This window comes from Pelobates fuscus, chromosome 6 (assembly GCF_036172605.1).
Source record: "Pelobates fuscus isolate aPelFus1 chromosome 6, aPelFus1.pri, whole genome shotgun sequence".
In the NCBI taxonomy this organism is placed as follows: domain Eukaryota; kingdom Metazoa; phylum Chordata; class Amphibia; order Anura; family Pelobatidae; genus Pelobates; species Pelobates fuscus.
The window spans coordinates 263,490,825-263,518,410 of NC_086322.1; the positions used below are offsets into that span (position 1 = coordinate 263,490,825).

At 44.0% G+C, this 27,586-nt stretch overlaps 1 protein-coding gene across 1 annotated transcript; it reads right to left on the reverse strand.

Annotated features, from left to right (window-relative positions):
• Positions 1-20,080: 20,080 nt before the first annotated feature.
• LOC134565785 (ADP-ribosylation factor 1-like) lies at positions 20,081-21,004 on the reverse strand. Its single transcript, XM_063425436.1, has 2 exons — positions 20,953-21,004; positions 20,081-20,762 (listed from the first exon to the last, which is right to left on the reverse strand). Exon 2 carries the CDS (start codon positions 20,738-20,740, stop codon positions 20,183-20,185), a length of 558 nt encoding a protein of 185 aa, XP_063281506.1. The 5' UTR covers positions 20,741-20,762; positions 20,953-21,004; the 3' UTR covers positions 20,081-20,182.
• Positions 21,005-27,586: the final 6,582 nt, after the last annotated feature.

The following is a 27,586-nucleotide window of genomic DNA, read 5'->3' on the forward strand; positions in this document are numbered from 1 at the left end:
TAACAGTTTTATTCTAGTATGAAACGGAACACTTACATATGAGGATATCAACATTCTCTAGAGATTTTTGTTCAATATTCAATCTGCTTTGCCCAATATAACATTGGTAAGGCCTAAAGCTGACTTTAAAACTGCTAATGTTTCCATAAATTATTGGACCTCCTGCCCACTTCTGCACTTACATGTAGCATCAATGAATCACATGCAAATAAAAACAAAATATCAGTCAACAGAAAAATAAATCAATAAAAAAATAAATCAGACCGGTATCATCGGTAACCAACATTATTTTATGTCATGTGCTCTATGATTTACCTCTTTGCGTTAAAAGCAATAGTTTAATTTCATATTACAATCAGGAGTTTAAACCAGGGATTTAACTTCACAACCTAAACAAGCACATAGAATGCTCTCCATTTTTTCCCAGCCAGGCACGAAACTACGTGGATAGAAAAACACAAGTGCTGAGGGCAATCGAGAAGACAGAATGTAAAAGCACTGTTGGAACCAAGATCAAAATGTTTGTAAATGTTACAACAATGAGGGAGGGTATTGCTACAAAAGAGAACATTGCTTCAGTTGTTTTCGGTGTTCGATAATGACACAGAGATCCGAAAGGAAGATATGTTGGCCGTTATATCTTTTTGGATTCCACTTTTATATTTTGATTTATTGGCTGTTTTAAATTCCCTTGATCTTATCAGTTTGATGTTATTTTATGAATGTCTTAGTGGATAGGACTTTTTTTTTTCTTGGAGATATTCAACTGAATAAAAAAATATTTGGAAAATAAAAAGCTGGGTCACCCGCCAACAAAAAGAGACTTTTATTCTTAGGCTTGTGACCTTGGCAGATACTGCATTGGAGATTAGCAGACAGGACCATCACTGACTACAACTATTATTGTATTAATAAAATTGGGCCAAGGACATTATCATGTTCCGAATCCTTAGCTATTGTCAGGCAAAACAATCATTGAGTTTTCTTCTTGTCTAAAGCTGTGGCTTTGGCAGGTAGCATGCTGTGGATTTGTAGACATTTTCAGGCAAACCTGACTGTGACATTTCATTGTGAAATCCAGGCTTTGGCAGACAACACACTGAGTATTAGCAGACGTTGTCAGCCATCTATCACTTACTATGAGCTCCATGATAAACGAATGCAGGGCTATTTGAGGTCACAACAGGATATTTTTGCCAGTTATAACTGGTGTGAACTCATGAAGACATGTCCTAGGATCCTTTCCAACTCAATTTAGTAGATTTTTACTAACATTAAAATGGCTTAATGATCCACGAAAAATGGTTGGCTACACAACCAATATATTGTCACAAATTTATGTACTACTACTGTTGATGTAATACATCTATCACCATGGTCTGTTGTTGTCCTTTGGCGTACATTTAGTGCAGGGGTTAATTAATCTTTTGGACCTTGTGGTTTAATGACAGATCACCGTTCCTTATTCAATTTTTTTTTTTTTTCTTTGGTACATTGTCCGCTGTTAACCTGAAAATTAAACACGCTTTACTATGTTGGCTGTCTTTTCAGGATCCATGCAATCTAAATAAGAGCAAACCATATTGCACATTGTCTATATGCATGTTGGGGAATTTAGTGTGACCTCGTAAAACCATTGTTTGTCAATTCATTAAAAGAAGTATGGAGTGTAATGGTGGCATGGGGCCAGTTCTTACATTCCATGTGCAATGAGCTTGGAAGGTAATAGATTAATTCAGTAGGCTAATTTCCTAAGCCCCCTTTCACATATATTAAAGTGAGCCTGGTATGGCAGTTCTACTACATGGATAGCAACTAAAGATAAAGGAGCTCTTATGGGCTTACTTACTGCCACTCCAGCATGCCTGCACCATTATGATTAGAGGTCCACAGGTGCTACTATGTATAATACCCACCTTCTAGTCCCACTTCAATCCTATTCTTTTCTAAAGAATTTGGCCCTCCTTTGAAACACCAACTCAAGCTGGGCAATCGTCCTCCATGACACAAACTACTGGCTTCATTGCTAGCACATTATTGTTGGAACAAAATGGCATGGGCCACTCACTTTATTTTCCATCAACAAACTCTAAAATGTGCTTTCCAGAGGAACATATGTGACAGAGAGTAGAAGAATCCCCATTTAGAAGGGTTCTCCCATGTCACTCGTCTCTTGCATAAACCTCCATTCTATCTGCTTAGATGTCTATGCTAAAAATTGACTGATAGTTGGTGGAGGGACCAAAGTTTTAATCAGTTTCTATTTAAAATCTATTCATATGCAAGCATTTCTATATTCTGCAAAGGTGAATGCTATTTAATGTAATTCTAATGTGTACATATCATTAGTAACGTTAGTTACTAACGACCTAATTGCAGCTAAATCCAAAGGCCACTACTTCATACTTATTCTTCTTGAACTCTCTGCTGCCTTTGACATCGTTGATCATGCTCTCCTTCTTCAAACTCTTCCATAACTCAGTCTCTGTGACTCTGTCCTCTCGTGGTTTTCCTCTTATCTCTCACAATGCTTATTCAGTGTCTCCTTTTCTAATGATACCTCCTCCCCTCGTCCTGTCTCGGTTGGATTCCCCAAGGCTCTGTCCTTGGTCCCCTTCTATTTTCTCTTTATACTTCCTCTCTTGGCAAACTTATTACCTCATTTAGATTCCACTACCACCTGTATGGTGATGACACCCAGATATATATCTCCTCCCTCTCCTCCAGCTCTGCTTCTCTCTCACCTTATTTGATTGCTATTTCCTGTCCTAATGTGTGGTGTTTTTTTTTTTAAAGATTCTTTGTTTGTGGATTTTCAATAAGTCTGCAAATTCCTTGCCATCTAACTCCTTATGCAATTTCCTTAAGCTGACATGATGATAAAATAGTTCTAACAATTCTTGTTATATAAAAGCAAATTATACCCTTTGTGAAATGCACTGACCAATCTAATCTATGCAGTACTTAAGATGACAGCTGCAAACATTTGTGAGAATTAGTGGACTAGTGTGCATTATATAGTGTGCAACCCATATTTAAATCCCAACTTGACCATATACTGCACGTGATCAGTGGTGGGGTGTACAGAAAATCCTGCAACAATCATTCAGTGTGATGTAATCTGAACAAGAAATATAATTATATTCTGGAATTGTGTTACAACATAATTCAATAGCTGGCAAGTAGATCTATGTTCTAGAGTTGTAAGAATGGTTTAGGATCAGAGGAAATTTGTGGTTAGGGGATACCTGATGATGTTCACTGTAATTGTCAAGATTTTATACATATTAAATGTGTGACCGGCTAAAATGATATAAGATTCAATAAGACTCAGATCCAATATTTCGGATCTGAAGGAAAAGGACTATTCACTTATTTTGTTACTGTGTTGAGGAGATGTAGCCACCAAGCACAATTTCATGAGTGGGGTGTGTAGTTCTATACTTATATAATATCAATAAATCAATCCGTAGTATACTATGGACAGAATATGTCTATACGTTGCATACAAAAGCTTACTGTGACGGAACTCCTGTACTCCGACCGAGTACCTCCACCAAGTCTGCTTCCTTACTGCCACAGGGGACTCTGGAACACTTCAGACCCAGTCAGTGAAGCTTTACTGGGGTCTCTCCAAAGCTCTTCCACCTGACCAGGCTGCAGAGCTCTCCTTCCGGCCAGGTATCGCCCCCTCTGCCTATTCCTCTGCAGCTCTCCTTCCAGGCAGGTATCCACCTCTACATTTAATATGACTAGCTCCTGCATTTAGAAAGGCACTTGTGGCTGTCAGGCCTAGCTCTTTTGACTTTGACCCAAGATTTGGGGATCATGCAGCCAGCCAACAGGTCCGAAGACTCTATTACTAAGATTCCTGAACATTCCTGAAACATTTAAAATTGAAATATACAGAACATTGGAGAATGAAAAATTATAATTAATATCTCAACTATTTAGTGCAAGTAACATTTTCAAACATATTAAAAAAGCAACAATATATACATTTAGCTACTTATTTGATTTCCCTAATTTGCATAAATGGATTATGTAAATGTACAAAGTTCTCTTCAGTCAGCAAAGGGCGCTGCTAAATTATCAACTAACAATGCATGGTTTGTATTATAGTCTATTAATTGCTATGGTTCCAAGCCAGTTTTATGGTGTATATTTACACTGAGTATTTTCGTATGTAGCATATTGAAGGCTGAATATTTTTACACAAAAATGTATCTGTATTGTAGGAGTGAAGGCCAGAAGGAGGGTAAATTTCTAACCTGTGTAGAGACCTGTGGGATCTTAATCTTTCTCTGCCACACAGTGTGCAGGGCCGGACTGGCCCACCGGGATACCGGGAAATTTCCCGGTGGGCCGTGGCACCTGGGGCTAACAGCCCTATTCATCAGTGGTCAGGCTCCTGTAATCCTGGCCGGCCATGTGCGAGCTGGGAGCAAGGGGTGCAAGGCGGCCGACACAGCTCGCACATGGCCGGCCAGGATCATAAAATAAAAACAAAAGAAAAGAAAAAAATTGTGCGGTGGGGCGGAGCTTAGCGTGCGGCGGGGCGGGGCTTAGTGTGTGGCGTGGCGAAGCTTAGTGGGCGACGAGGGCCCTGGTAACTGCAGCATGGGAAGCAGGAAGGAGTCAGGTCCATGCCACTAATCTATCTCGCCTTGATTACTGCAGTCTGCTTCTCTGAGGTTTTATGGGTTCCCAGCTTCCCCCGTTAAGTCTATAATGAATTTGGAGGTAAGGCCAGTCTGCCCGCACCTCCCACATCTCCCTCCTCTATCAGTCCTTACACTGGCTTCCCTTAAGATTTTGGGCTCAATTTAAAATTCTGGTGTTTGCTTACAAATGATCATAAAAAACTGCTCCTACCTACCTACCCTCACTGATACACAAGTGCACTGCCGAAGACCTGCATCTATCTTCTGTTCATACTCGCACTTCTGACGCCCACCTTCAAGACTGATCTAGGGCTGCCCCTTTCCTATGGAACTCCCTTTCCTGTTCCATTAGACTCTCACCCAGTCTCCATTCCTTCAAAAAATCATTGAAAACTCACTTCTTTAGAAAAGCAAATCAATTAAACTGTTAATAGCTTTCACCTTGGTAACCCATTCCCTCTCCTGCAAAGGTATCATCCCAAATGCTAACAATTCATTGTAAACTATTCTAGCCGTCGACTTTTTCCTATATATGAAATACACCCTACCCTTACCTCTTGTGTCACTTTATCAAACTTCCTATAGAATGTAAGTTAGTTTGAGAGCCCTCTGTTTCTGTGCATCCAATTCATCTTGTTTCAAATACTTTTCTGTTAGTCTGCATATTGTTCAGCACTGGGGAATTTGTTGGTGCTTAATAAATAAATAATAATAATACCGGTAATAAGATATACATAAATTGAAACAACTAAGCAGCTACATTAGACAGAGCACATTATTGTTTCTTTTTTTTCTTTTTCATTTATACCTAATTACTGAGTCTTACTAAGACTCAGTATTTTTAATTTAAAGCGCCACTGTCATGCCGAACTTACCTTTCCTCAATCTCTTCCTCTTCTCCCCCTCTCTCAGGATCTGTTCTCTGTTTCTTCCTGTCTTCTTTAGTTTTCTTTAAAATCATAAGACAAAGAACAGTATGTTCGTTTCTTTTAGAACGCAACGCAAAAAAACCCTAATAAACCTACGGTCCTCCCCTCCTGGCCCCCACCCCTTAGCGGTGGGTAGGGGCCCTAAATAAAGATAGGGGGGGACCTACTGTCCTCCCCCCGGCCCCCACCCCTGAGCGGTGGGTGGGGCCCCTAAAAAAACAATAAGGGGGGGACCTACTGTCCTCTCCCCCCGGCCCCCACCCCTGAGCAGTGGGTGGGGGCTCTAAATAAAGATAGAGGGGGGGACCTACTGTCCTCCCCCCCGTCCCCCACCCCTGAGCGGTGGGTGGGGGCCCTAGATAAGAATGGTGGGGGGGGACCTACCCTCCTCCCCCCGGCCCCCACCCCTGAGCGGTGGGTGGGGGCCCTAAAAAAACAATAAGGGGGGACCTACTGTCCTCCCCCACTGGCCTCCACCCCTGAGCGGTGGGTGGGGGCCCTAAATAAAGAGAGGGGGGACCTACTGTCCTCACCCCGGCCCCCACCCCTGAGCAGTGGGTGGGGGCCCTAGATAGGAATGGTGGGGGGGACCTACCGTCCTCCCCCCCCCCCGGCCCCCACCCCTGAGCGGTGGGTGGGGGCCCTAAATGAAAATCCCTCCCCACCCATCAAGGTGAGTAGGGGTCCCAAGCCCCTAGTCACCCCCCCCACCCAAATCAAACTATCCCCTACCTACCCCCCCTCACCCTTAAAATAGTGAGGGGGGAATAAAATAACTAACCTGTAAAGAAAAATTAAACTTACCATTTGACGTCTTCTTTTTTTCTAAAATCTTCATTTTTCAGCCCCACAAAGGCCAAATAAAAAGCCATCATACCCGTCGAACTTAACATAAAATAAAAAACCTGAGCGCAAAAAAAAAACCTGACGAAAAAGAAAAAACCAGAGCGCAAAAAAATAATCCATCTTCACCCATGGAGGGCTCCGCGCAGACTGAGCTACGCAGGGCGGGGGAAGGCTTATGAAGCCTTGCCCTGCCCTGCAATTAGGCTAAAAACACTCTGATTGGTGGGTTTAAGCCAATCAGAGTGCTCTTTGTCATTTTACACAGCGTGGGAAAGTTCTTTAGAATTTTCACACGCTGTGTAAAATGACACAGAGCAATGTGATTGGATGGCTTGAAAACCATCCAATCACAGTGCTCTGTGTCATTTTACACAGCGTGGGAAAGTTCTTTGGAATTTTCCCACGCTGTGTAAAATGACACAGAGCACTGTGATTGGATGGCTTGAAATCCATCCAATCACAGTGCTCTGTGTCATTTTACACAGCATGGGAAAGTTCTTTGGAATTTCTCCACGCTGTGTAAAATGACACAGAGCACTGTGATTGGATGGATTTCAAGCCATCCAATCACAGTGCTCTGTGTCATTTTACACAGCGTGGGAAAGTTCTTTGGAATTTTCCCACGCTGTGTAAAATGACACAGAGCACTGTAATTGGATGGATTTCAAGCCATCCAATCACAGTGCTCTGTGTCATTTTACACAGTGTGGGAATGTTCTTTGGAATTTTCCCACGCTTTGTAAAATGACACAGAGCACTGTGATTGGATGGCTTGAAAACCATCCAATCACAGTGCTCTGTGTCATTTTACACAGTGTAGGAAAGTTCTTTGGAATTTTCCCACGCTGTGTAAAATGACACAGAGCACTGTGATTGGATGGCTTGAAATCCATCCAATCACAGTGCTCTGTGTCATTTTAAACAGCGTGGGAAAGTTCTTTGGAATTTTCCCACGCTGTGTAAAATGACACAGAGCACTGTGATTGATTGGCTTGAAATCCATCCAATCACAGTGCTCTGTGTCATTTTACACAGCGTGGGAAAGTTCTTTGGAATTTTCCCACGCTGTGTAAAATGACACAGAGCACTGTGATTGGATGGATTTAAAGCCATCCAATCACAGTGTTCTGTGTCATTTTACACAGCGTGGGAAAGTTCTTTGGAATTTTCCTACGCTGTGTAAAATGACACAGAGCACTGTGATTAGATGGCTTGAAATCCATCCAATCACAGTGCTCAGTAGGTCCCACCCCCTTTTTGGTTTTTTAGGGCCCCCACCCACCACTCAGGGGTGGGGGCTGGGGGGAGGAGGGTAGGTTCCCCCCCCACCATTCTTATCAAGGGCCCCCACCCACCGCTCAGGGTTGGGGGCAGGGGGGAGGACAGTAGGCCCCCCTATATTTATTTAGGGCCCCCACCCACCGCTCAGGGGTGGGGGCCAGGGGGGGAGGACAGTAGGTCCCCCCCCTCATTATCATTATGGCCCCCACCCACCGCTCAGGGGTGGGGGCCGGAGGGGAGGATGGTAGGTCCCCCCTCACCATTATTATCTAGGGCCCCCACCCACCGCTCAGGGGTGGGGGCCAGGGGGAGGACAGTAGGTGTCCCCCCCATATCTTTATTTAGGGCCCCACCCACCGCTCAGGGGTGGGGGCCAGGGGGGAGGACAGTAGGTCCCCCCCTCATTATCATTATGGCCCCCACCTGCCGCACAGGGGTGGGGGCCGGGGGGAGGACAGTAGGTGTCCCCCCCTCATTATCTTCATGGCCCCCACCCGCCGCTCAGGGGTGGGGGCCTGGGGGTAGGACAGTAGGTAACCCCCCCCTCATTATCTTTATGGCCCCCACCCGCCGCTCAGGGTGGGGGACGGGGAAGGACAATAGGTCCGCCCCCCCCCTTATTGTAATTTATGTAATTTTTTTCTACAGTGAGCAGCCACAGGCGAGTATAGCGAGTAGGGGCATTCGGGAGATTTGAATCTCCCTTGTGCTATTATGGGGTCATATTGACCCCCATAGAGTGAGAGGGGGACCTGGGGGGCTTAGGAAGTGGCGGGGAGCACTGCTCCCTGACGCTTCTATTTTTACATATTACAAGGAGGGAGCTGCACGCCAGTAGCTCCCTCCTTGTAATAAATCGAATGAACAAACGAACACTGATACTCAGTGTTAGTTTGTTCGGCTGATTTTTCTATTCATTCATTCGTCTGTCTGATGAATGAATAGATGGAATTCCCGTTCGCATGTGCGGGAATCTCACAGTCTATCTAGTGTGGGCAAATGACGTGTCCCACAGGGACTTCACCTACCCACACAAAGATGGCGGCGCCCTGAATAAAGATCGGGGCAGAAAATAAAGAATAAAAAAGAGGTAATATGGGGGGCTTAGGGGCTTAGGGGAATTTGGGGGTGACTAGGCGTTCAATTGGATGTAGTGGAGGCGGGAGGGGGGTTAAAAAAAAACCAGGATTCGGCATGACAGTGCCGCTTTAAGTATACTTTTTTATTCTATGACACATAAGTCTGGCTCATAAGGTACCAATGAATGGCACTGTCATATGAACTAAGCAGTTTAACTTGAGAATTGTGAGAATCGTGAGAATTATCTTCAAACAGATGCTAATTTGGGAGAGAATTAAGGAGACGTTCCCAAAAGTTGATCTCTACAGTTAAGTCTCCATGGGTCGAGTATCCCAAAAAGTCATGCTTCCCCAACTCAAGCAATTTAAGGTATGGTTAAAACAGTTGATTTAGCTATTTCTGTTGCCTTCTGATGATAATTAAGAGTTGTCTTATTCACCGAGTGCCAAATTGGCATAGTTAATTTAGCAAACTGAGTGTGCTTTAATAATACTGGACTCTCCTTGAACATTTTTACCTAACTAGAGTTATAAAAGTCAGAATTTGGAAAATTATCTAGAATTATCTAAATAAAATTGCTTATTAATTCAATACTGCTGATAATCATCTGTGTATAGGCTAGTAGGAAGGAATTATGGGATGCTTGATATTTGAATTAGATGCCAGGCTGTGCCACAACATTACATTTGATTCAGCCCATAAATTACCTAAAATTCTAAAAATGATGTTACATCAAAAAAAATAAGCAATCTAGCTAATAGCCAAGTTTTAGTTAGCAAGTAGGATTTAGCTTTACCTCTGAAGTGACTTTTTCTTTTTAATATGTTAAATACTACATTAAAATTTTATATGATATGAGTTCCTTGCCCAGAAGCTTACTATCTAGAAAAAGAAATATCGGTAACATTGCTGAGATCTGCATGGTGGCAGAGAAACTCCATTTAGAGATACATTGACAATAGCTTGGAAAATCAAACTCTGCTACAGTATGTTCTGAGCCTGACTACAAGAATTCAAAGGTCGTGAACATAGAATTGCATGAACACCAGCACGAAACAGGACTATAAACAGATGTTTAAATGTAAATATGTTTACATAGAGAATAGGCAATGGAATCCTACAATCACATGGCTGTACACAGAACAAATGTAGTTTAGTCCATATATTATTCCTCCTTTAACTTCTCATATCACCATATAAACTCTCCCTATACTACTATATTACTCCAGCATAAATATATCACTAGTCCATATATTTATGCTGCTTCAAAGAAGGGCAGTGTCACTCTATATTTGACACTACATCTGCATACTTGGAGACCAGTTATAGGCTCCTGACAAGGTGAGAAGCTAATTGTTATTCATACCTTACAACCTATTATACCAAGGATTTCTGCACCATGGTCAGCACTGCTTCCCTGTTTTCTCTATTTTTTGTCTCCATCTTGAGGTTTTCACCTATCATGGATGTTTAAGGACTTCTCCATCATTTACCTATATCTCCTGAAAATTCCAGAAGTAAGTGTTTATTTTATTGTTAAAGAGCTTCACATTTTGCACTATTTGGCATGTATTTGCACAATGGCATTTTTTTGTACATATTACTCCATATAACCTCTCCCTATAACTCCTCCTATTACTCCATATAACCTCTCTCTATAACTCCTCCTATTACTCCATATAACCTCTCCCTATAACTCCTCCTATTACTCTATATAACCTCTCTCTATAACTCCTCCTATTACTCCATATAACCTCTCCCTATAACTCCTCCTATTACTCTATATAACCTCTCCCTATAACTCCTCCTATTACTCCATATAACCTCTCCCTATAACTCCTCCTATTACTCCATATAAACTCTCCCTATAACTCCTCCTATTACTCCATATAACCTCTCTCTATAACTCCTCCTATTACTCCATATAACCTCTCTCTATAACTCCTCCTATTACTCCATATAACCTCTCTCTATAACTCCTCCTATTACTCCATATAACCTCTCCCTATAACTCCTCCTATTACTCTATATAACCTCTCCCTATAACTCCTCCTATTACTCCATATAACCTCTCCCTATAACTCCTCCTATTACTCCATATAAACTCTCCCTATAACTCCTCCTATTACTCCATATAACCTCTCTCTATAACTCCTCCTATTACTCCATATAACCTCTCTCTATAACTCCTCCTATTACTCCATATAACCTCTCTCTATAACTCCTCCTATTACTCCATATAACCTCTCTCTATAACTCCTCCTATTACTCCATATAACCTCTCTCTATAACTCCTCCTATTACTCCATCTAACCTCTCCCTATAACTCCTCCTATTACTCCATATAAACTCTCCCTATAACTCCTCCTATTACGCCATGTAACCTCTCCCTATAACTCCTCATATTACTCAATATATCCTCTCCCTATAACTCCTCCTATTACTCCATGTAGCCTCTCCCTGTAACTCCTCCTATTACTCCATATAACCTCTCCCTATAACTCCTCCTATTACTCCATATAACCTCTCCCTATAACTCCTCCTATTACTCCATATAACCTCTCACTATGACCCCTCCTATTACTCCATATATCCTCTCCCTATAACTCCTCCTATTACTCCATGTAGCCTCTCCCTGTAACTCCTCCTATTACTCCATATAACCTCTCCCTATAACACCTCCTATTACTCCATATAACATCTCCCTATAACTCCTCCTATTACTCCATATAACCTCTCACTATGACCCCTCCTATTACTCCATATATCCTCTCTCTATAACTCCTCCTATTACGCTATATAACCTCTCCCTATAACTCCTCCTATTACTCCATATAACCTCTCCCAATAACTCCTCCTTTTACTCCATGTAACCTCTCCCTATAACTCCTCCTATTATTCCATATAACCTCTCTATAACTCCTCCTATTATTCCATATAACCTCTCTCTATAACGCCTCCTATTACTCCATATAAACTTTCCCTATAACTCCTCCTATTACTCCATATAACCTCTCCCTATAACTCCTCCTATTACTCCATATAACCTCTCTCTATAACTCCTCCTATTACTCCATATAACCTCTCTCTATAACTCCTCCTATTACTCAATATAAACTCTCCCTAAAACTCCTCCTATTACTCCATATAACCTCTCCCTATAACTCCTCCTATTACTCAATATATCCTCTCCCTATAACTCCTCCTATTACTCCATATAACCTCTCCCTATAACTCCTCCTATTACTCAATATATCCTCTCCCTATAACTCCTCCTATTACTCCATGTAGCCTCTCCATATTACTCAGTTACGCCATAAACTTACAGACTTCAACTGTTTGTATGTATAACTCATATGTTTTTAAATAGTCTTTTTCTTACACAAGCTCTCATACTGCTAAATGTAATTCTTCTCTATATTTAGCATTTTCATGTAGGCTTTGAATGCTAATGTAATTAATTAGAAAAGTTCCTAAACCTGGCTGGGCTGAGATATTTTCTTGTTCACCACGTTCTACATTTTGTCATCAGGACACATTGCTTGGAGTCTGCTGCCCCCTTCTGGTTACTGTCTGAGCATGTGTTTTTTCACTAAAACTCAAATAAACTGTATTTAAGATACATCAAAAGATCTTCATACTTTATATGTTTACTGTGCTCTTAACCAGAGTACCTTCTGTAGATTTGTATCCATATAGTCTTAAATAAACACATTAAACTATGGAATTGGGACAAGATTAACACTGATAAAGGGAAGACAGACAGGTCTAGATCATGGAAATAAGTGATTTAGTGTGTGCTAGAACGAACCATTTTTCGTAATTTTTTTTTTTTTTTGCAGTGCATATAAACATAACAAACGCATGTGAGGTACCCCAATGGCAATCCTCAAGCTTTTTTAATCAATATAAAAAGTAACGTTTTATTATAGAAATAAAAGAAAATAATAAAAACAATGCTAGACTTTTCAAAAGCATATAAACAAAATGAGAAAAAGTCCAAGTGTAAAAGTCCAAAATCCAGCTAAACGCGTTTCACTCTTGTATGAGCTTCCTCAGTAGCTGTAAAGTAGCCTCAGGAATCGTCTGCTTCATAAGTGTTCAAAAGTTCATATGGATCCTCCCTTTGGGGTCACTAGATGTGTAATTATCCAATCATAAGATCAGAATTTTTTATTATGGTTCATATGTTCTAATCACCTGTGGTGAAAAAGCTCACATTGGCTGAGTTGCCTGTCAATCAAATGAAGAGCTTGATTAGAGAGAATTTCATTGGTGGTTGGATGGGGCTGTCATAAAAGGCACCCAATCAGGGCAGTGGTTGGCGGAAGTGACGTTTTAGAAAGAAACATATGCCACTTCCGCCCTCCATCGCCGCCCAGAACAACCCAATTGATTAAAATAAGTGATATGGGAAATCACTATTTGAGGGGAAATACCATGGGCTTCGACTAAGCTTAGTGGGACAACTTCTTAGCGTTGCTCCAGTGACGTCATAGGCGGGACGTCGTGCGCCACCAAGGAGGTCCCAATAAACAAGCCGTCTCAAACGGAACCTTAGTTCAGAGAAGATGTAGACGGGGGAGAGATATTGCAGATACCCCCATCAAAGTACTTGAACATCCGGTCGGAGATTGGCGGAAATTACGTAACGGATGGATCTGTTCGCCAGGTCCGCCCCCCGCCGTCGGAGTAATATTAATCTAAATGATCAGAATTGCATGGATAGAATAAAGAGGTGTTACAAAAAAAGGGGATCAATAAAAAAACTTACTGTATAAGGAAATACAATCAAAACGAGCTCATCCCAGTAAAATTCAAAACTCCATTTTGGAAATGGGCATAAAAATAAGTGACATAAAATATTACAGATGGTACATATATATAATATAATATTGATAAAATTGAAATTCCAAGACATTTTCAGAAAATAGATGTTAAAAACAATCCAAATAAAATGGCAGAACTCGAAATCCACACCTAAACCCCTGGGCTGCAGAGTCCCAAAGCCAAAAATCCACCCCACTTCATCCCAAGCCAAAACTCCACTAAAATCACCACCTCTACAACCTCCCAAAATTCCGTGCACGCCCACAAACGTGAGTCTCAAGCTTATTTTAATCACTTGTAACAATGAGGTATTCGAGAATATGTGCACAATTTTGTATTTAAGAAGATGTTAAGCAAGGTTAGACATAAAGATAAAACAATTTGGTAGTGCATGGCAATAACTTATCAGATCCTACAATGCCCTAACAGTACATTCGGGTTCAAGATTAGATAAAGCATTTAGAAACATAACTGTTGAGCAGCCTTTTGATGAGACTGCACATTTTAAGGGTGGATATAAATAAAGCTAGGTACGCTTAACAATAAGGCTGTATATGTTTCAGGGACGCTAGTTAGGCCTGTAGGATGAACTAGACACATAGTTATGGAGATGCAATGAAACATGCTTTTAAAGTAAAATAAAATTAATGTATGTTGCTTGTTAACCATTATGCTTATTGTAGGCAACGAAAATTACCACAGTGACTTCACTCATAAATATCGTGGCTCTCTAAACAGTACATGGGAAACGGAGTGGAATAGCATAAACATAATAAAATAATACAATACATTGTCATATAAGGTGAAGAGAGTCCCACAACGGTGAGTTAGCATCTGCAGAAGTTAACATAGTTCCCGGTGTCCAGTTTGGAGCAGCGGAACTTTGCTTGTCAGCCAATTCCCACTCTCAGGCTCTACACGTGTCTTGCTGGGCTGTCGGTGGGGGTATCAGATTGGTGGGAGCATGGGAGGACATCCCTCCAGCCCCAGGCCCCTGCTGAAGCCTGCCTCTTCTTGCCAAGCTAACCAGTTTTTAATCTGAGATTAAATTCACTTGTTTTTAACTCATTCGTGATGGACGAGAAGAAGAAAAACTACCACAACAAGAGCACAGTCTTAAATTAGAGGGGCAAAGGTTTAAAAATAATATCAGGAAGCATTACTTTACTGAGAGGGTAGTGGATGCATGGAATAGCCTTCCAGCTGAAGTGGTAGAGGCTAATACAGTGAAGGAGTTTAAGCAAGTGTGGGATAGACATAAGGCTATCCTTGATATAAGAGACTAATGAAAGTATTTTAGAAAATTGGGCAGACTAGATGGGCCGAATGGTTCTTATTTGCCGTCCCATTCTATGTTTCTATGACAAAATGCTGTCCACCCAGGCATCATTATGATACCATGTCACAGAAATTAGATGTCAACTATCATTAAAATATGGATGGTACTGGAATCTGCAGGAATGTGTCAGTACTGTGGCAGGTTGTTCAAGATGTCTCAAGCATGAGGCATCCAACAATTATCAAAGGTGGTGCCGTGGTGGAGGGGAAGGTGGCGGGGATACTGATGGCAGCCGCTGCATGGCTGCGCTAGGAGGTCATCATGCATAAAGGCCACACTGCACATTTGTGCTGCAACAGTCCGGAGAGCTGGCATATCTTCCTTCCCATCCCCGAATTTCCAATCAGGATTAGACCCCAAAGCTTTTACTAATCTTGTGTTGGACCCAATGCCCCCGGTTTCGAACATGTGTGCCCAAACGTGGATGAAACCAATGGCCTCCCTGGATGAGGGAAAAAGCATTTCCTTTATGCAAACTTTCTGCTACCAACAAATTCAAAAATATGTGAGTAAAATAATGCAGAAACCAGCTATATTCCAGGTACTGACACCGTTTGAAAGTACATGCATTGCAGAAGGCAGATTTGTACATGGAGTATTGTGCTTGTACTCTTTGCTCCAATCACAGCCCCGATCAATGTCCCTGAGATTCATGGGACAATGGGAGACGTACATGGGGGAGAACTATTTGGAAACCCAGTGGCAAAAAATGTGTGAGCTAACACACTATTGCTCAATTACCAGTAAGGTCAGGAGACCTCTTATAAGCTGCTGTCATGCTGGTATCGCACTCCTTACAAAAAAAAATTACACATTGGTCAATGCTGGCGGTGTTTGCAAGCACCAGGAACTCTGATACACTTATTCTGGGAATGCACAATGATTCAACTTTTCTGGAAGGGAATATACTGTCACTATCCCTGCAATAATATATGTTACAAAAAAATTCAGATTCTTCCCCTCCCTACAAATTGGCACCAATGCTCATGGATCACACTAAAAAGTCCATTATGATTAGACTTCTGAACATAGCCGGTCACAGGGGTCCGCAGGGCGGCCGGGCCCCCTGGAGTGACGGGCCTGGTCACAGCTGCGTTACTGGTAGCAGTGCGTTACTGGTCGCAGTACGTTACTCGTCGCAGTACGTTACTGGGACTCTTGACTGGCTGTTTAGCCAGTTGCCGGTAGCTTGTCTCTCTAACTCTCGCAAGCTCCCTGCCCTTAGAGTATTGCCGTGGGTTACCATGGCCCAGCTCCATGCAGCATATATGGCGGGCTATGGGAGTTGGAGAGAGGAGCTGCCAGAAGCTGAGGATGGCATTGGTTGGGCCTCCTCTTCACTATACAGTACCTGGAAGCTTGTGCAATGCCACCGGACCACCAGAGAGTGTAATCTACCCACTCTCTGGCCACAGGTAAGAGGCATGGGGGGAATAAAATAGCATTTATGAAAATAGACCGGGTAATTAAAATATCCCATTTTCCCCTATTTGTTCTAATAGCTGTATGAACATTAGGCAGTCTGTAACATATTCCAACCAATAATTGATTTTCATTTGTATGCCCCACACAGATATCTATCCATAAGACTTCCACATTTGACCATTTTCTTACATACCACTAGCTTACTATTTGGCTTTAACTCATGGTTCAAACATACCAACCACCTTTACTATGTTACTATCCTTCCTAAATAATGTGTAATCATTTAAGTTAACTGCCCAGTCATGTGTCTCATCCCAACAAGGTTGCATTAAGCATATTGCTTAGTGTATGTTATTGCCTCTTGTTTTCCCATTTTGTTAGTTAGTATTGCATTTGTAAGCATACTTGTACACTGGTACTGTAATAAAGATGTACTATATGTACATCTTTATTACGATTACATACCTCCTCTGTACTGATCTTGCTCCTCCTCCACATCTCCAGACCTTTTGTGCTGAGCAAAATCCCATCTCCTTTCTGTCCTATTTCCAGGGCCGGACTGGGAAAAAAATTAGGCCTGGGCATTTTTCAATCAGAGCAGCCCCCTAAGAAGGGGGCGGGGCCAGAGAGGGTGTGTTTTGTCATCACTAATTACAAGCACGCCCCCTCTCACAGTGAGCATGTTAGTTCAATGCGCAGAGCCCCGCTGAAGAGCTCTGGCATTAGAAAAAGGCCCTGAATTTGTTCTGCGCAGCGCAAGCAAATTTAATAACATGCTTGCGCTGTGTTTGCTTTTAAATTGTCTCTGGTGTCTCCACAAGTGGGATACCAGAGGACAAAAGGGCCAGGAAAGTGTATGGGGCCTGTGTTTGGAGCCTGCTTGAGGGATTGCGTGTGTGTAGAGTGTGGTGTGATATTGTATAAATAGGTCAATTTAATTTGTGTTTGTGGTGTAATAGGTGTGGCTAGGGGCTGTAGAGAGTGTGTGTATAGAGGGCATAGTGTTATAGGGGATGTAGTGAGTGTGTGTATACGGGCTGTAGTGTGTGTGTGTAGGTGACGTAGTGTGTGTAGGGGTTGTAGAGAGGGTGTGTTTAAAGAATGTTGTATGTGTTTGCTGACAAGGAATGCAGTGTGTGTGTGTGTTTGTGTGTGTAGGAGTTCTAGTGTATAGAGGATTAAGAGTGCATATAGGGAAGGGATCTAGCGTTTATCTGGAGCGTAATGTGTGTAGTGGTGCAGTGTGAGGGGTGCTGTAGTGTGTGTATATATATATATATATATATATATATATATATATATTTGGACGTATTGTATATGTGAGGGGCGCAGTGTGTGTGTATGTAAGAGGGGTGGGGGTGCTGTGTGTGAGGGTGTTTTTATCTGCCGTCACATTCTAGGATTCAAATTTTCTTTGTTAACTCACTGAGGGTTATTTTATATATATATATATATATATATATATGTATATATATATATATGTGTGTGGGAGTGTGCTGTGTGTGTGAGCGAGGGTGCTGTGTGTGTCTGGGTGCGCTGTGTGTGTCTGAGGGTGCTGTGTGTGTCTGGGTGCGCTGTGTGTGTCTGGGTGCTGTGTGTGTCTGGGGGTGCTGTGTGCGTCTGGGTGCTGTGTGTGTGTCTGGGTGCTGTGTGTGTCTGGGTGCTGTGTGCGTCTGATGCTGCTGTGTGTGTCTGGGTGCTGTGTGTGTCTAGGGGTTGTGTGTGTGTCTGGGTGCTGTGTGTGTCTGGGGGTTGTGTGTTTCTGGGGGTTGTGTGTGTGTCTGGGTGCTGTGTGTGTCTGGGTGCACTGTGCGTGTCTGAGGGTGCTGTGTGCGTCTGGGTGCTGTGTGTGTCTGGGTGCTGTGTGAGTCTAAATGCTATGTGCGTCTGGGTGCTGTGTGCGTCTGGGGGTGCTGTGTGTCTGGGGGTGCTGTGTATGTGTGTGGGTGTTGTGTGTGTCTGGGTGCTGTGTGTGTCTGGGTGTGCTGTGCGTGTCTGGGTGCTGTGTGTGTCTGGGTGTGCTGGGTGTGTCTGGGGGTGCTGTGTGTGTCATAGGGTCTGTGTGTGTCAGAGGGTGCTAGGTGCGTCTGGGTGCTGGGTGCTGTGTGTGTGTCTGGGTGCTGTGTGTGTCTGGGGGTTGTGTGTGTGTCTGGGTGCTGTGTGTGTCTGGGTGTGTTGTGTGTGTTTGGGTGCTTTGTGTGTTTGGGTGCTGTGTGTGTCTGGGGGTGCTGTGTGTGTCTGAGGGTGCTGTGTGTGTCTGAGGGTGCTGTGTGTGTCTGGGTGTGCTGTATGTGTTTGGGTGCTGTGTGTGTCTGAGGGTGCTGTGTGTGTCTGGGTGTGCTGTGTGTGTTTGGGTGCTGTGTGTGTCCGGGGGAGCTGTGTGTATGAATGTATTTTTTATTTAAATTAAAATATATATTTTTTTATTTATAATTAAAAAAAAAGAAAGTTATATCCCCCCTCCCTTCTTACCTTTAGCCTGGGAGGGAGTGGGGGAGCCGTTCTGCCATGATGGGAGCCGTTCTGCCTGGGAGGGAGAGCCATGCTGCCTGATCCCTGGTTGTCCAGTGGTGAGAGTGAACTCTAGCCTGCAGGCTAGAGTTCACTCTCGCGAGATCTGAGCGTTGCTGTGGTAACCGGGGCAACGCTCAGACCTCGCGAGAGGACCCGGCGGAGCTGCTGGCTAGACCTCTGCCGGTCCTCTCTCCTGCCTCCCTCCCTCACACCTCAGCCGGCGGCCGCATGTCAGTGCCTGTGGGCCGGTGAGGGAGATCATTGATCTCCCCACCGGCCCATGGAGGCACACAGCAGGGCCGGCTCTCGGGTAGCGCTGGCCCTGCTGGGGCTGGCAGGGGAGATCCTGTGATCTCCCCTGCCGGCCTCGGCCCCATGGCCATCGCGGCCCACCGGGCATTTGCCCGGGCGTGCCTATTTCCATTTTGTAGATTTCTATGTCCCCCCCTTCTTCCCTTCCACACCAGTAAACTAAAGAAAAGGACCTCCAATGGGAATTTTCAGATATTAAGCGCTACAGTAGAAAGCATGCTGAAATGCTTTATGTGTGACGCGTGTCTTTTTTCATTTTGCCAAAAGTGCAGATTTAAAAAGAAATTAAAACATTCAAATTTATGAATTTGCCTGGTTACTGTTCTGTTATTTCTTGGTTTCGTTAGCTCAGTGGAGCTAAATTCAGGAGGCAGCAATTGCCCAGAGCATCTGCCTTGCAAAGACTTCTCATTGAGCTGCATTGGGAAATATGTTATTTGACAGCCACAGAAAGGCTGGGTGGGGTTAGAAGGAGAGGGGTTGCAAAGGCTGCAGACGATAATACAAGTTTTGAGCTATAACCTAGCTATAAATATGATAAGATGTACAATTAAATGCATGTAAGTTTTCATTTGGGTGTATTTCTATTAAAGAGTGAATTTTATTTTGCATTTGGCCAGTAGAGTGTCCCGTTTATACAAGGTAAAAATAACAGACACATTGAATATTTGAAGCACATTATTTTGGACAGGCAGAAGGTGTTCAGGAACCTGAGCTAGCATTTTGAAATGATTCAGAGTCAAAGGCGTAGATTGGGTCAAACTCAAACTATTAGTGACTTCACTCTACTACACATGCACCATCAAACAATAATACCACAGAATTTTTTTGTATCAATGTACTTAAAAGTGTATTTTCAAAGCAGACATGTTATCTATAGTTTACCATTAGTTTCGTGAAAATGTACAAAGTCATTAGATTAGGAGAGGTTTCCCTGCAATGCAGAATCGGCACAGAAATAACTACACTTGTTTCCAATCTTTGACCATGGATGAAAGTTTCTCAAAAGCTTCTAGTAGACCATTCCCATCTGTACCACAGCACCCACATATCTCCCACCTTCTATGCTTTATTTTCTCAAGCTCCAGATAACGAGCAATGTCTGCTGGGCTATGTGCCCCCTCTAAATCTTGCTTATTAACGAGGACAATTAGAGGTAGATTGTCCGTGTCTTCAAAAACCAACCAAAACAGATTTTCTTTGACTTCACCAAATCTTTCAGAATCTGTACTGTCCACTACAAACACTAAGCCATGACTGTCTGGTAGATAATGTCGTATCAATGGCCATCCCTTAGCCCCCGCGCTAACATCCCACAAAGTGAATGACACCGACGAAATTGGGTCCAAAGTCTCTACGCGAGACCCAATACTTGGTATAGTGGACATGGTCTTGTTGAGTTTCATCTGGTAGAGAATTGTTGTCTTGCCAACTCCATCCAATCCAACCATCACAATTCTAGCTTTCATGGGGTCCATCCTCCCACAGAATCCCTGTATTCGGGTTACCATGCTTCCCATGCTGAAGGTTTACTTTTAAGTTCTGTTAAATACAAAAAAAAAGTATAACACATGAGTGAGCACATTTACCAGAATTTAGCGTTTAAAAAAAAAAATCTGCATTCAGGTATATTTATCAAATTATTCGAATGGCAAAAAAAAAAAAGTTTATTTCTCCAGCATAACTTAGGACTGTGATTTCTAAGTACTCAGTAAGGAAAAATAACAGTTACCTATGACTGTATGGAAAAAGAAAACATGTTCGTGAGTGCATGTAAATCTTGGATTTCAAAGAGGCCTCAGCTCTCATTATCCCTATTCCTTTTCCTGACATTCTGTTCGTATTCAAGTACGGTAAATTTCTCAGTTTATCACAACCAAGCTCTTCACATCAAGCCCCTCCCCTTTGTCTCTCTCCTTCCTGTATTTTTTTCCCATGTGCTGTGTGTAAAGTTCCACACTGGCTCTGTAATTGATACAGTCCCTCGGATACATTGCAATATTTATCGTGCTGGGTAGTAAAGAAATGCATGCAAATGAAGCCTTAATAAGAAACTCTGTGGACTGTATTCATTCAAGTTACATTTTTTACTTTTATTAATTTTATAAATTAAATGGTGATTTGTTATATAAAGCTATTGTGGAGTGACACTCTTATCGGGTTCAGCCAATCACTGAATGAGATTGATTGGAGTTTATTTGTTTAGTTTTTTTCATTATCAGAGAGTAGAATTGCTGAATTCGGGGCAGCCAGTAGCTTTGACCAGCGGTGTACGTATTGGATTTAACGGGTTAACATTGGAGTCTATTGTCTAAACAATGAATTAGAAAGGAAATAAAAAATTTTTTTTAGCAAAATTGCTAAGGCAGAAATAAATCTCTCTCTGTTGCAATAAGTTGGTTGTGAATTCACTGTTTAGTGAATAGACCAATAACTATGTTGCAGTACTGTAGATGGCCAGAGAGGGCACATCACACAAAACAAGTGATTGTAAGAAATGTTATTTTCCTCTCCAACTTTTTAAGAGTCTGATCCACAACTGCTTGCATGTATGCACAGCTCTCAAGTGTCCATTTTTAGGGCACAAATCCCTCAATCCAAATGTCACTCTTTTTCTAGGAGTCAGACACACCATATTGCTGGTGTGTCTGACTGTATAATGAATATCCACAGCAATATAGATAAATGTGTCATTAGACTACAATAAATGTGTTTAGAAATCAGTCTGTGTAAATAAGATACACTGTTCTCAGTCTAAATTATTAATTCCATCAAGTGTTATTAATAAATCCTTTAAAATGACTCAAAACGACATCCCTACAATAAGAGTGCCTTACCTGATTATTGGAGCTGCTAAGGAGGGCTGAAATACATAAAGCCCATCTAGACACATTCACACAATCTCACAGACAGGTTTCAGATACAATAAAATACACAGTGTCAGACTGTCAGTGCCATCTTAACAGCATTATGGGCCCCAGGGCAAAGCAGTGCACTGGGGCCCTGCCTACACAGCAACTCTCAGGAATACAAATGTAAATTACACAGGAATACAAAATGTAAATTATCAATAAAATTAAGCTTATTTATTGGTACCTCCAACAAATGCAATACATACATAAATACAGACTGCTGATTACGCGCACACTGACTGCTGAATACACGCACACAGACTGCTGAGTACACACAGACAAACTGCTAAATACATACACAGTCCGCTGAATACACACACAGAGACTGCTGAACACACACACAGACTGCTGAATATACACGGAATACTGAATACACACAGACTACTGCATACACACAGGCTGCTGAATACACACAGACTGCTGAATACACACACACTGCTGAATACACACAGACTGCAGTGAGGTGCTTGTGTGTAGGGGTGATGTGTGTTTGTTGGGTGCAGTGTGTGTGTATGATGTGTACGAGGGCTGCTGTGTGTGTGTGTGTGAGGGGTGCTGTGTGTATGACAGGGGGTGCTGTGTGTGATGTGTACGAGGGCTGCTGTGTGTGTGTGTGTGTGTGTGTGTGTGAGAGGGGTGCTGTGTGTATGACAGGGGGTGCTGTGTGTGAGAGGCGCTGTGTGTGAGGAGTGCTGTGTGTGTGTGAGGGGTGCTGTGTGTGTGTTGGATATGCTTTGTGTGAAGTGTGCTGTGTGTGTGTGTGTGTGAGGGGTCCTGTGTGTGTAAGAGGTGCTGTGTGTGAGAGGCGCTGTCTGCGAGATGTGCTGAGTGTGTGAGGTGCTGTGTGTGTAAGAGGTGCTGTATGTGAGAGGCGCTGTATGCGAGATGTGCTGAGTGTGTGAGGTTCTGTTTGTGAGGAATGCTGTGTGTGTAAGAGGTGCTGTGTGAGAGAGGTGCTGTGTGTGAGAGAGGTGCTGTGCGTGAGAGAGGTGTATGTGTGTGTGAGGGGTGCAGTGTGTGTGTGAGGGGTGCAGTGTGTGTGTGAGGGGTGCAGTGTGTGTGTGTGACGGGTGCTGTGTGTGTGAGGGGGTAGTGTGTGAGGGTAGCAGTGTGTGTGAGGGGTGTACGGTTATGCCTTTCGGGTTATGTAATGCCCCGGCTGTCTTCCAAGACGTTCAATAATGACGTATTACGTGACTTCCAGCAAGAGTGTGTGATAGTGTATCTTGACGATATCCTAATATATCCTCGAAGGATAAAGAAACACAGCACAAACAGGTTAAAAAAGTATTGTCTCACCTTTTACAACATAATCTATTTTGTAAGTTAGAGAAATGTCTTTTTGACCACTGAAATTAGTTTTCGGGGTTATGTAATCTCTGAGACAGGATTCGGTATGAATCCCAGTAAGTTGGACTCCATACCAGGGGCATCCGCAGGAATTTTTCCAGGTAGGGGGGCATAATGGTAATGACATCCATGCTTGGTCCCTTTTTGACAGTGTCATGAAAGGGAAGGAGCATAGTCATTATCACATAAAGCCAGGGTGAATAGCGTTTTCACAACTATGGTGACAGGAATATATGTTTGTATCAAATTAAAGGAACATTCTGGTCACCATAACAACTTTATCTAAATGAAAATGCTATGATGCAAGGAGGCCCCTGGGCGCTCTCTTTCCTTTAAGGGGTGAAAACGCTCTCAAATGGTTTACCCCCAAAGGCTTCCTCCAGCTCTAGATCTCCAAGTCGCTCATAGGTATTCGGCTTCTGAAACAGTGTGTCAGGAAGTGCAGATTGACGTCAGGCATGGGTGCCGCTGATTGGCTAGAGTGGTTAGCTGACGCCGTTTTACGTTTTTATGAATGGGGAGCTACTGATTGGCTTAGAGTGCCAGCTGACCCTCTAGCCAATCAGCGGCACCCCTACCCAGCGGCCCTCTGTGTTTCCTGTGAACACATTAACACTGATATTTTTTTTACCTGGGGAGATGAGAAGGTGCAAAGTTTCACTGCCAGGCCCAGGTACCAACGCCTTATGATGTGGTGTCCAGAATAAGGTGCTCCAATCTCATTTTCTTCTCCTTCATTTGACACATTCTTCTTTTTCTTCTGAGGCTCCTTCACCTTTCTGCTACTTCCTGCTTATTTTACGCCCTTCTGCTCCTTTCTCTTTTTGATCCCTTTCTGCTCCTTGCAGACCCTTCCTTCTCCTTGCTGCCACCTTCCAACTCCTTGCAGACCCTTCCTGCTTCTTGCTGCCTCTTCCTACTCCTTGCTGACCCCTCTTGCTCCTTGCAGACCCTTCCTAATCCTTGGTGACCTCTCCTGCTCCTTGCAGACCATCCCTACCCCTTCCTGCTGCTCCTTCCTACTCCTTGCTGACCCCTCCTGCCCCTTGCAAACCCTTTCTACTCCTTACTGACCCCTCCTGCTTCTTGCTGACCCACCTCCTCAGTCCCTGCCCCCTTCCTCGGTCCCTGCCCCCCTCCTCAAGCCCTGTCCCCTTACTCAGTCCCTGCCCCCCTCCTCAGTCCCTGCCCCCCTCCTCAAGCCCTGTCTCCCTCCTCAAGCCCTGACTCCCTCCTCAGTCCCAAGCCCTGTCCCCCTCCTCAAGCCCTGTCCCCTTACTCAGTACCTGTCTCCCTCCTCAGTCCCTGTCTCCCTCCTCAGTCCCTGTCTCCCTCCTCAGTCCCTGTCTCCCTCCTCAGTCCCTGTCTCCCTCCTCAGTCCCTGTCTCCCTCCTCAGTCCCTGTCTCCCTCCTCAGTCCCTGTCTCCCTCCTCAGTCCCTGTCTCCCTCCTCAGCCCCTGCTCCCCTCCTCAGCCCCTGCTCCCCTCCTCAGCCCCTGCTCCCCTCCTCAGCCCCTGCTCCCCTCCTCAGCCCCTGCTCCCCTCCTCAGCCCTGCCACCTTACTCAGCCCATGGCCCCTTCCTCAGCCCATGGCCCCTTCCTCAACCCATGTCCCCCCCCTCCTCCTAAGCTCCTGTCCCTTTTCCACAGCACTGTCCCCCTCCTTAGCCCCTGTCCCCCTCCTTAGCCCCTGCCCCCCTTACTCAGCCCCTGTCCCCCTTACTCAGCCCCTGTCCACCTTACTCAGCCCCTGTCCACCTTACTCAGCCCCTGTCCACCTTACTCAGCCCCTGTCCACCTTACTCAGCCCCCGTCCACCTTACTCAGCCCCTGTCCACCTTACTCAGACCCTGTCCACCTTATTCAGCCCAGTGCTCTTACTCAGCCCCTGCATACGAGCATCAGCCCCTGTCCCACTCCTCAGCCCCTGTCCCACTCCTCAGCCCCTGTCCCACTCCTCAGCCCCTGTCCCACTCCTCAGCCCCTGCCCCCCTTCCTCAGCCCCTGCCCCCCTTCCTCAGCCCCTGCCCCCCTTCCTCAGCCCCTGCCCCCCTTCCTCAGCCCCTGTCCCCCTCCTCAGCCCCTCAGTTCCTGTCCCTTTCCTCAGTCCCTGTCCCTTTCCTCAGTCCCTGTCCCTTTCCTCAGTCCCTGTCCCTTTCCTCAGTCCCTGTCCCTTTCCTCAGTCCCTGTCCCTTTCCTCAGTCCCTGTCCCTTACCTCAGTCCCTGTCCCTTACCTCAGCCCATGTCCCCTTCCCCAGCCCATGCCCCCCCCCCAATCTCCTGTCCCTCTTCCTCAGCTCCTGTCCCCCTCCTCAGCCCCGTGCCCTTACTCAGCCCCTGCATACAAGCGTGTCTTTTTTTGGGGTGAGGGGGTGAGGGGGGGAGGGAGCGGGGAGTGGATCTTGGGTGAGTTCCTGCACTTTTTGACCCAGGACTTGACCCCTGGCAGAGTTGGATGCATACATGCACAAGATGGTGGATCTGGGGCACAAATACGGTGGTACCGCCTTTTACGATTACCACCGTTCCTTCTCTGCAAAGGTGGCTGCAGCTCTGGCTCAGTTAAATTTGAGCATAAATTGGAATAAATTGGACACGAAGCTATTCTGCAGGCACTTTGCAGGCCTCAGACCCCCAACTTGTGCAGTGTGCGCATCAGCAACACATAGCACCGATTTCTGCCCGAATTCGGCTGAAATTGAACAAAACCAACCGGCTTCTAACCTCCAAAGACCTACTAGAGGTTTAACAGACAAACTGGGCAGGGATATTGTCTTTTTAGGCAAATCCCAAGTTTGCAATAATTTTAACGCAGGCAATTGTGGTTTTAGCTCTTGCAGGTTGATGCATGTATGTTCACACTGTTTCAGGGCCAATTCCAAGACAATGTGCCCAAATAAAGCATTCCCTAAACCATATCTCACGTGCGTGAACCTCAGCTTATTCACCACTTTTCTACAACTACACCCGTCACGACATTTCAGTGACTCTTATAACAGGACTGACTGAGCGATTTCACACCGGGTTGATACATTTACCTACAGGCACACTGGAATGTGACAACCTACTATCCACATTAGATGACCCATAGTTGGTACACAAACTCATCATGACCGAGGTGAACCAAGGGTTCTTGCTGGGCCCATTTCTTTCACCACCTTTCACATCTTGGAGAACCAATCCCATTGGGATTGTCACGGGGAAAAACTGATCATTGATTTATCTGCACCACATTCCTCCACGGTCCCTAGCCTAAATTCACTCATACCTTCTGAAGAATTTTCACTACATTACGCCACTATCGACCATGCCATAGGTGCTATCATTAAAGCAGGTACAGGGGCATGGTTAAGTAAAACGGATGTAGTAAATGCCTTCAAGTTACTTCCCATGCACCCTTCACTTTAGCACCTTCACGGCATTAAATGGCAAGGGTTATATTATTTCTTCACTCGTCTCACTTTTGGCTCCAAAAGCAGCCCACGTATTTTTGACACATTTGCAGAGGCTTTGAGTTGGTTATTACTTAATGTATGTAAATGTCCTTCGGTTATTCACTATCTAGATGATTTCCTCACGATTGAGAACAACACACTCCCCCCAAGTAGTTTGAAACACATGTTGGCTTTGTTTGAATCCCTCACTATCCCAGTCTCCCAACACAAGACATTGGTGCCCGACACCAACATGCAATTTTTGGGGATACAACTAGACACTGTACACATGCAGGCTAGCCTCCCTCAGGACAAAATTGAGCGTACCCTGGCAAGCATCGAACACTACCTATGGCAAGTGTGTTGCACCATAGCCAGTAACCTGTGTTTATTATACATTATCCCCCCACAACCAGTAAACTGTGTTTACTATACAGTATAATAAACACAGGTTACTGGTTGTGGGGGGATAATGTATAATAAACACAGGTTACTGGCTATGGGAGGATAATGTATAATAAACACAGGTTACTGGCTATGGGGGGATAATGAATAATAAACACAGGTTACTGGCTATGGGGGGATAATGTATAAAAAACACAGGTTACTGGCTATGGGGGATAATGTATAATAAACACAGGTTACTGGCTATGGGGGGATAATGTATAA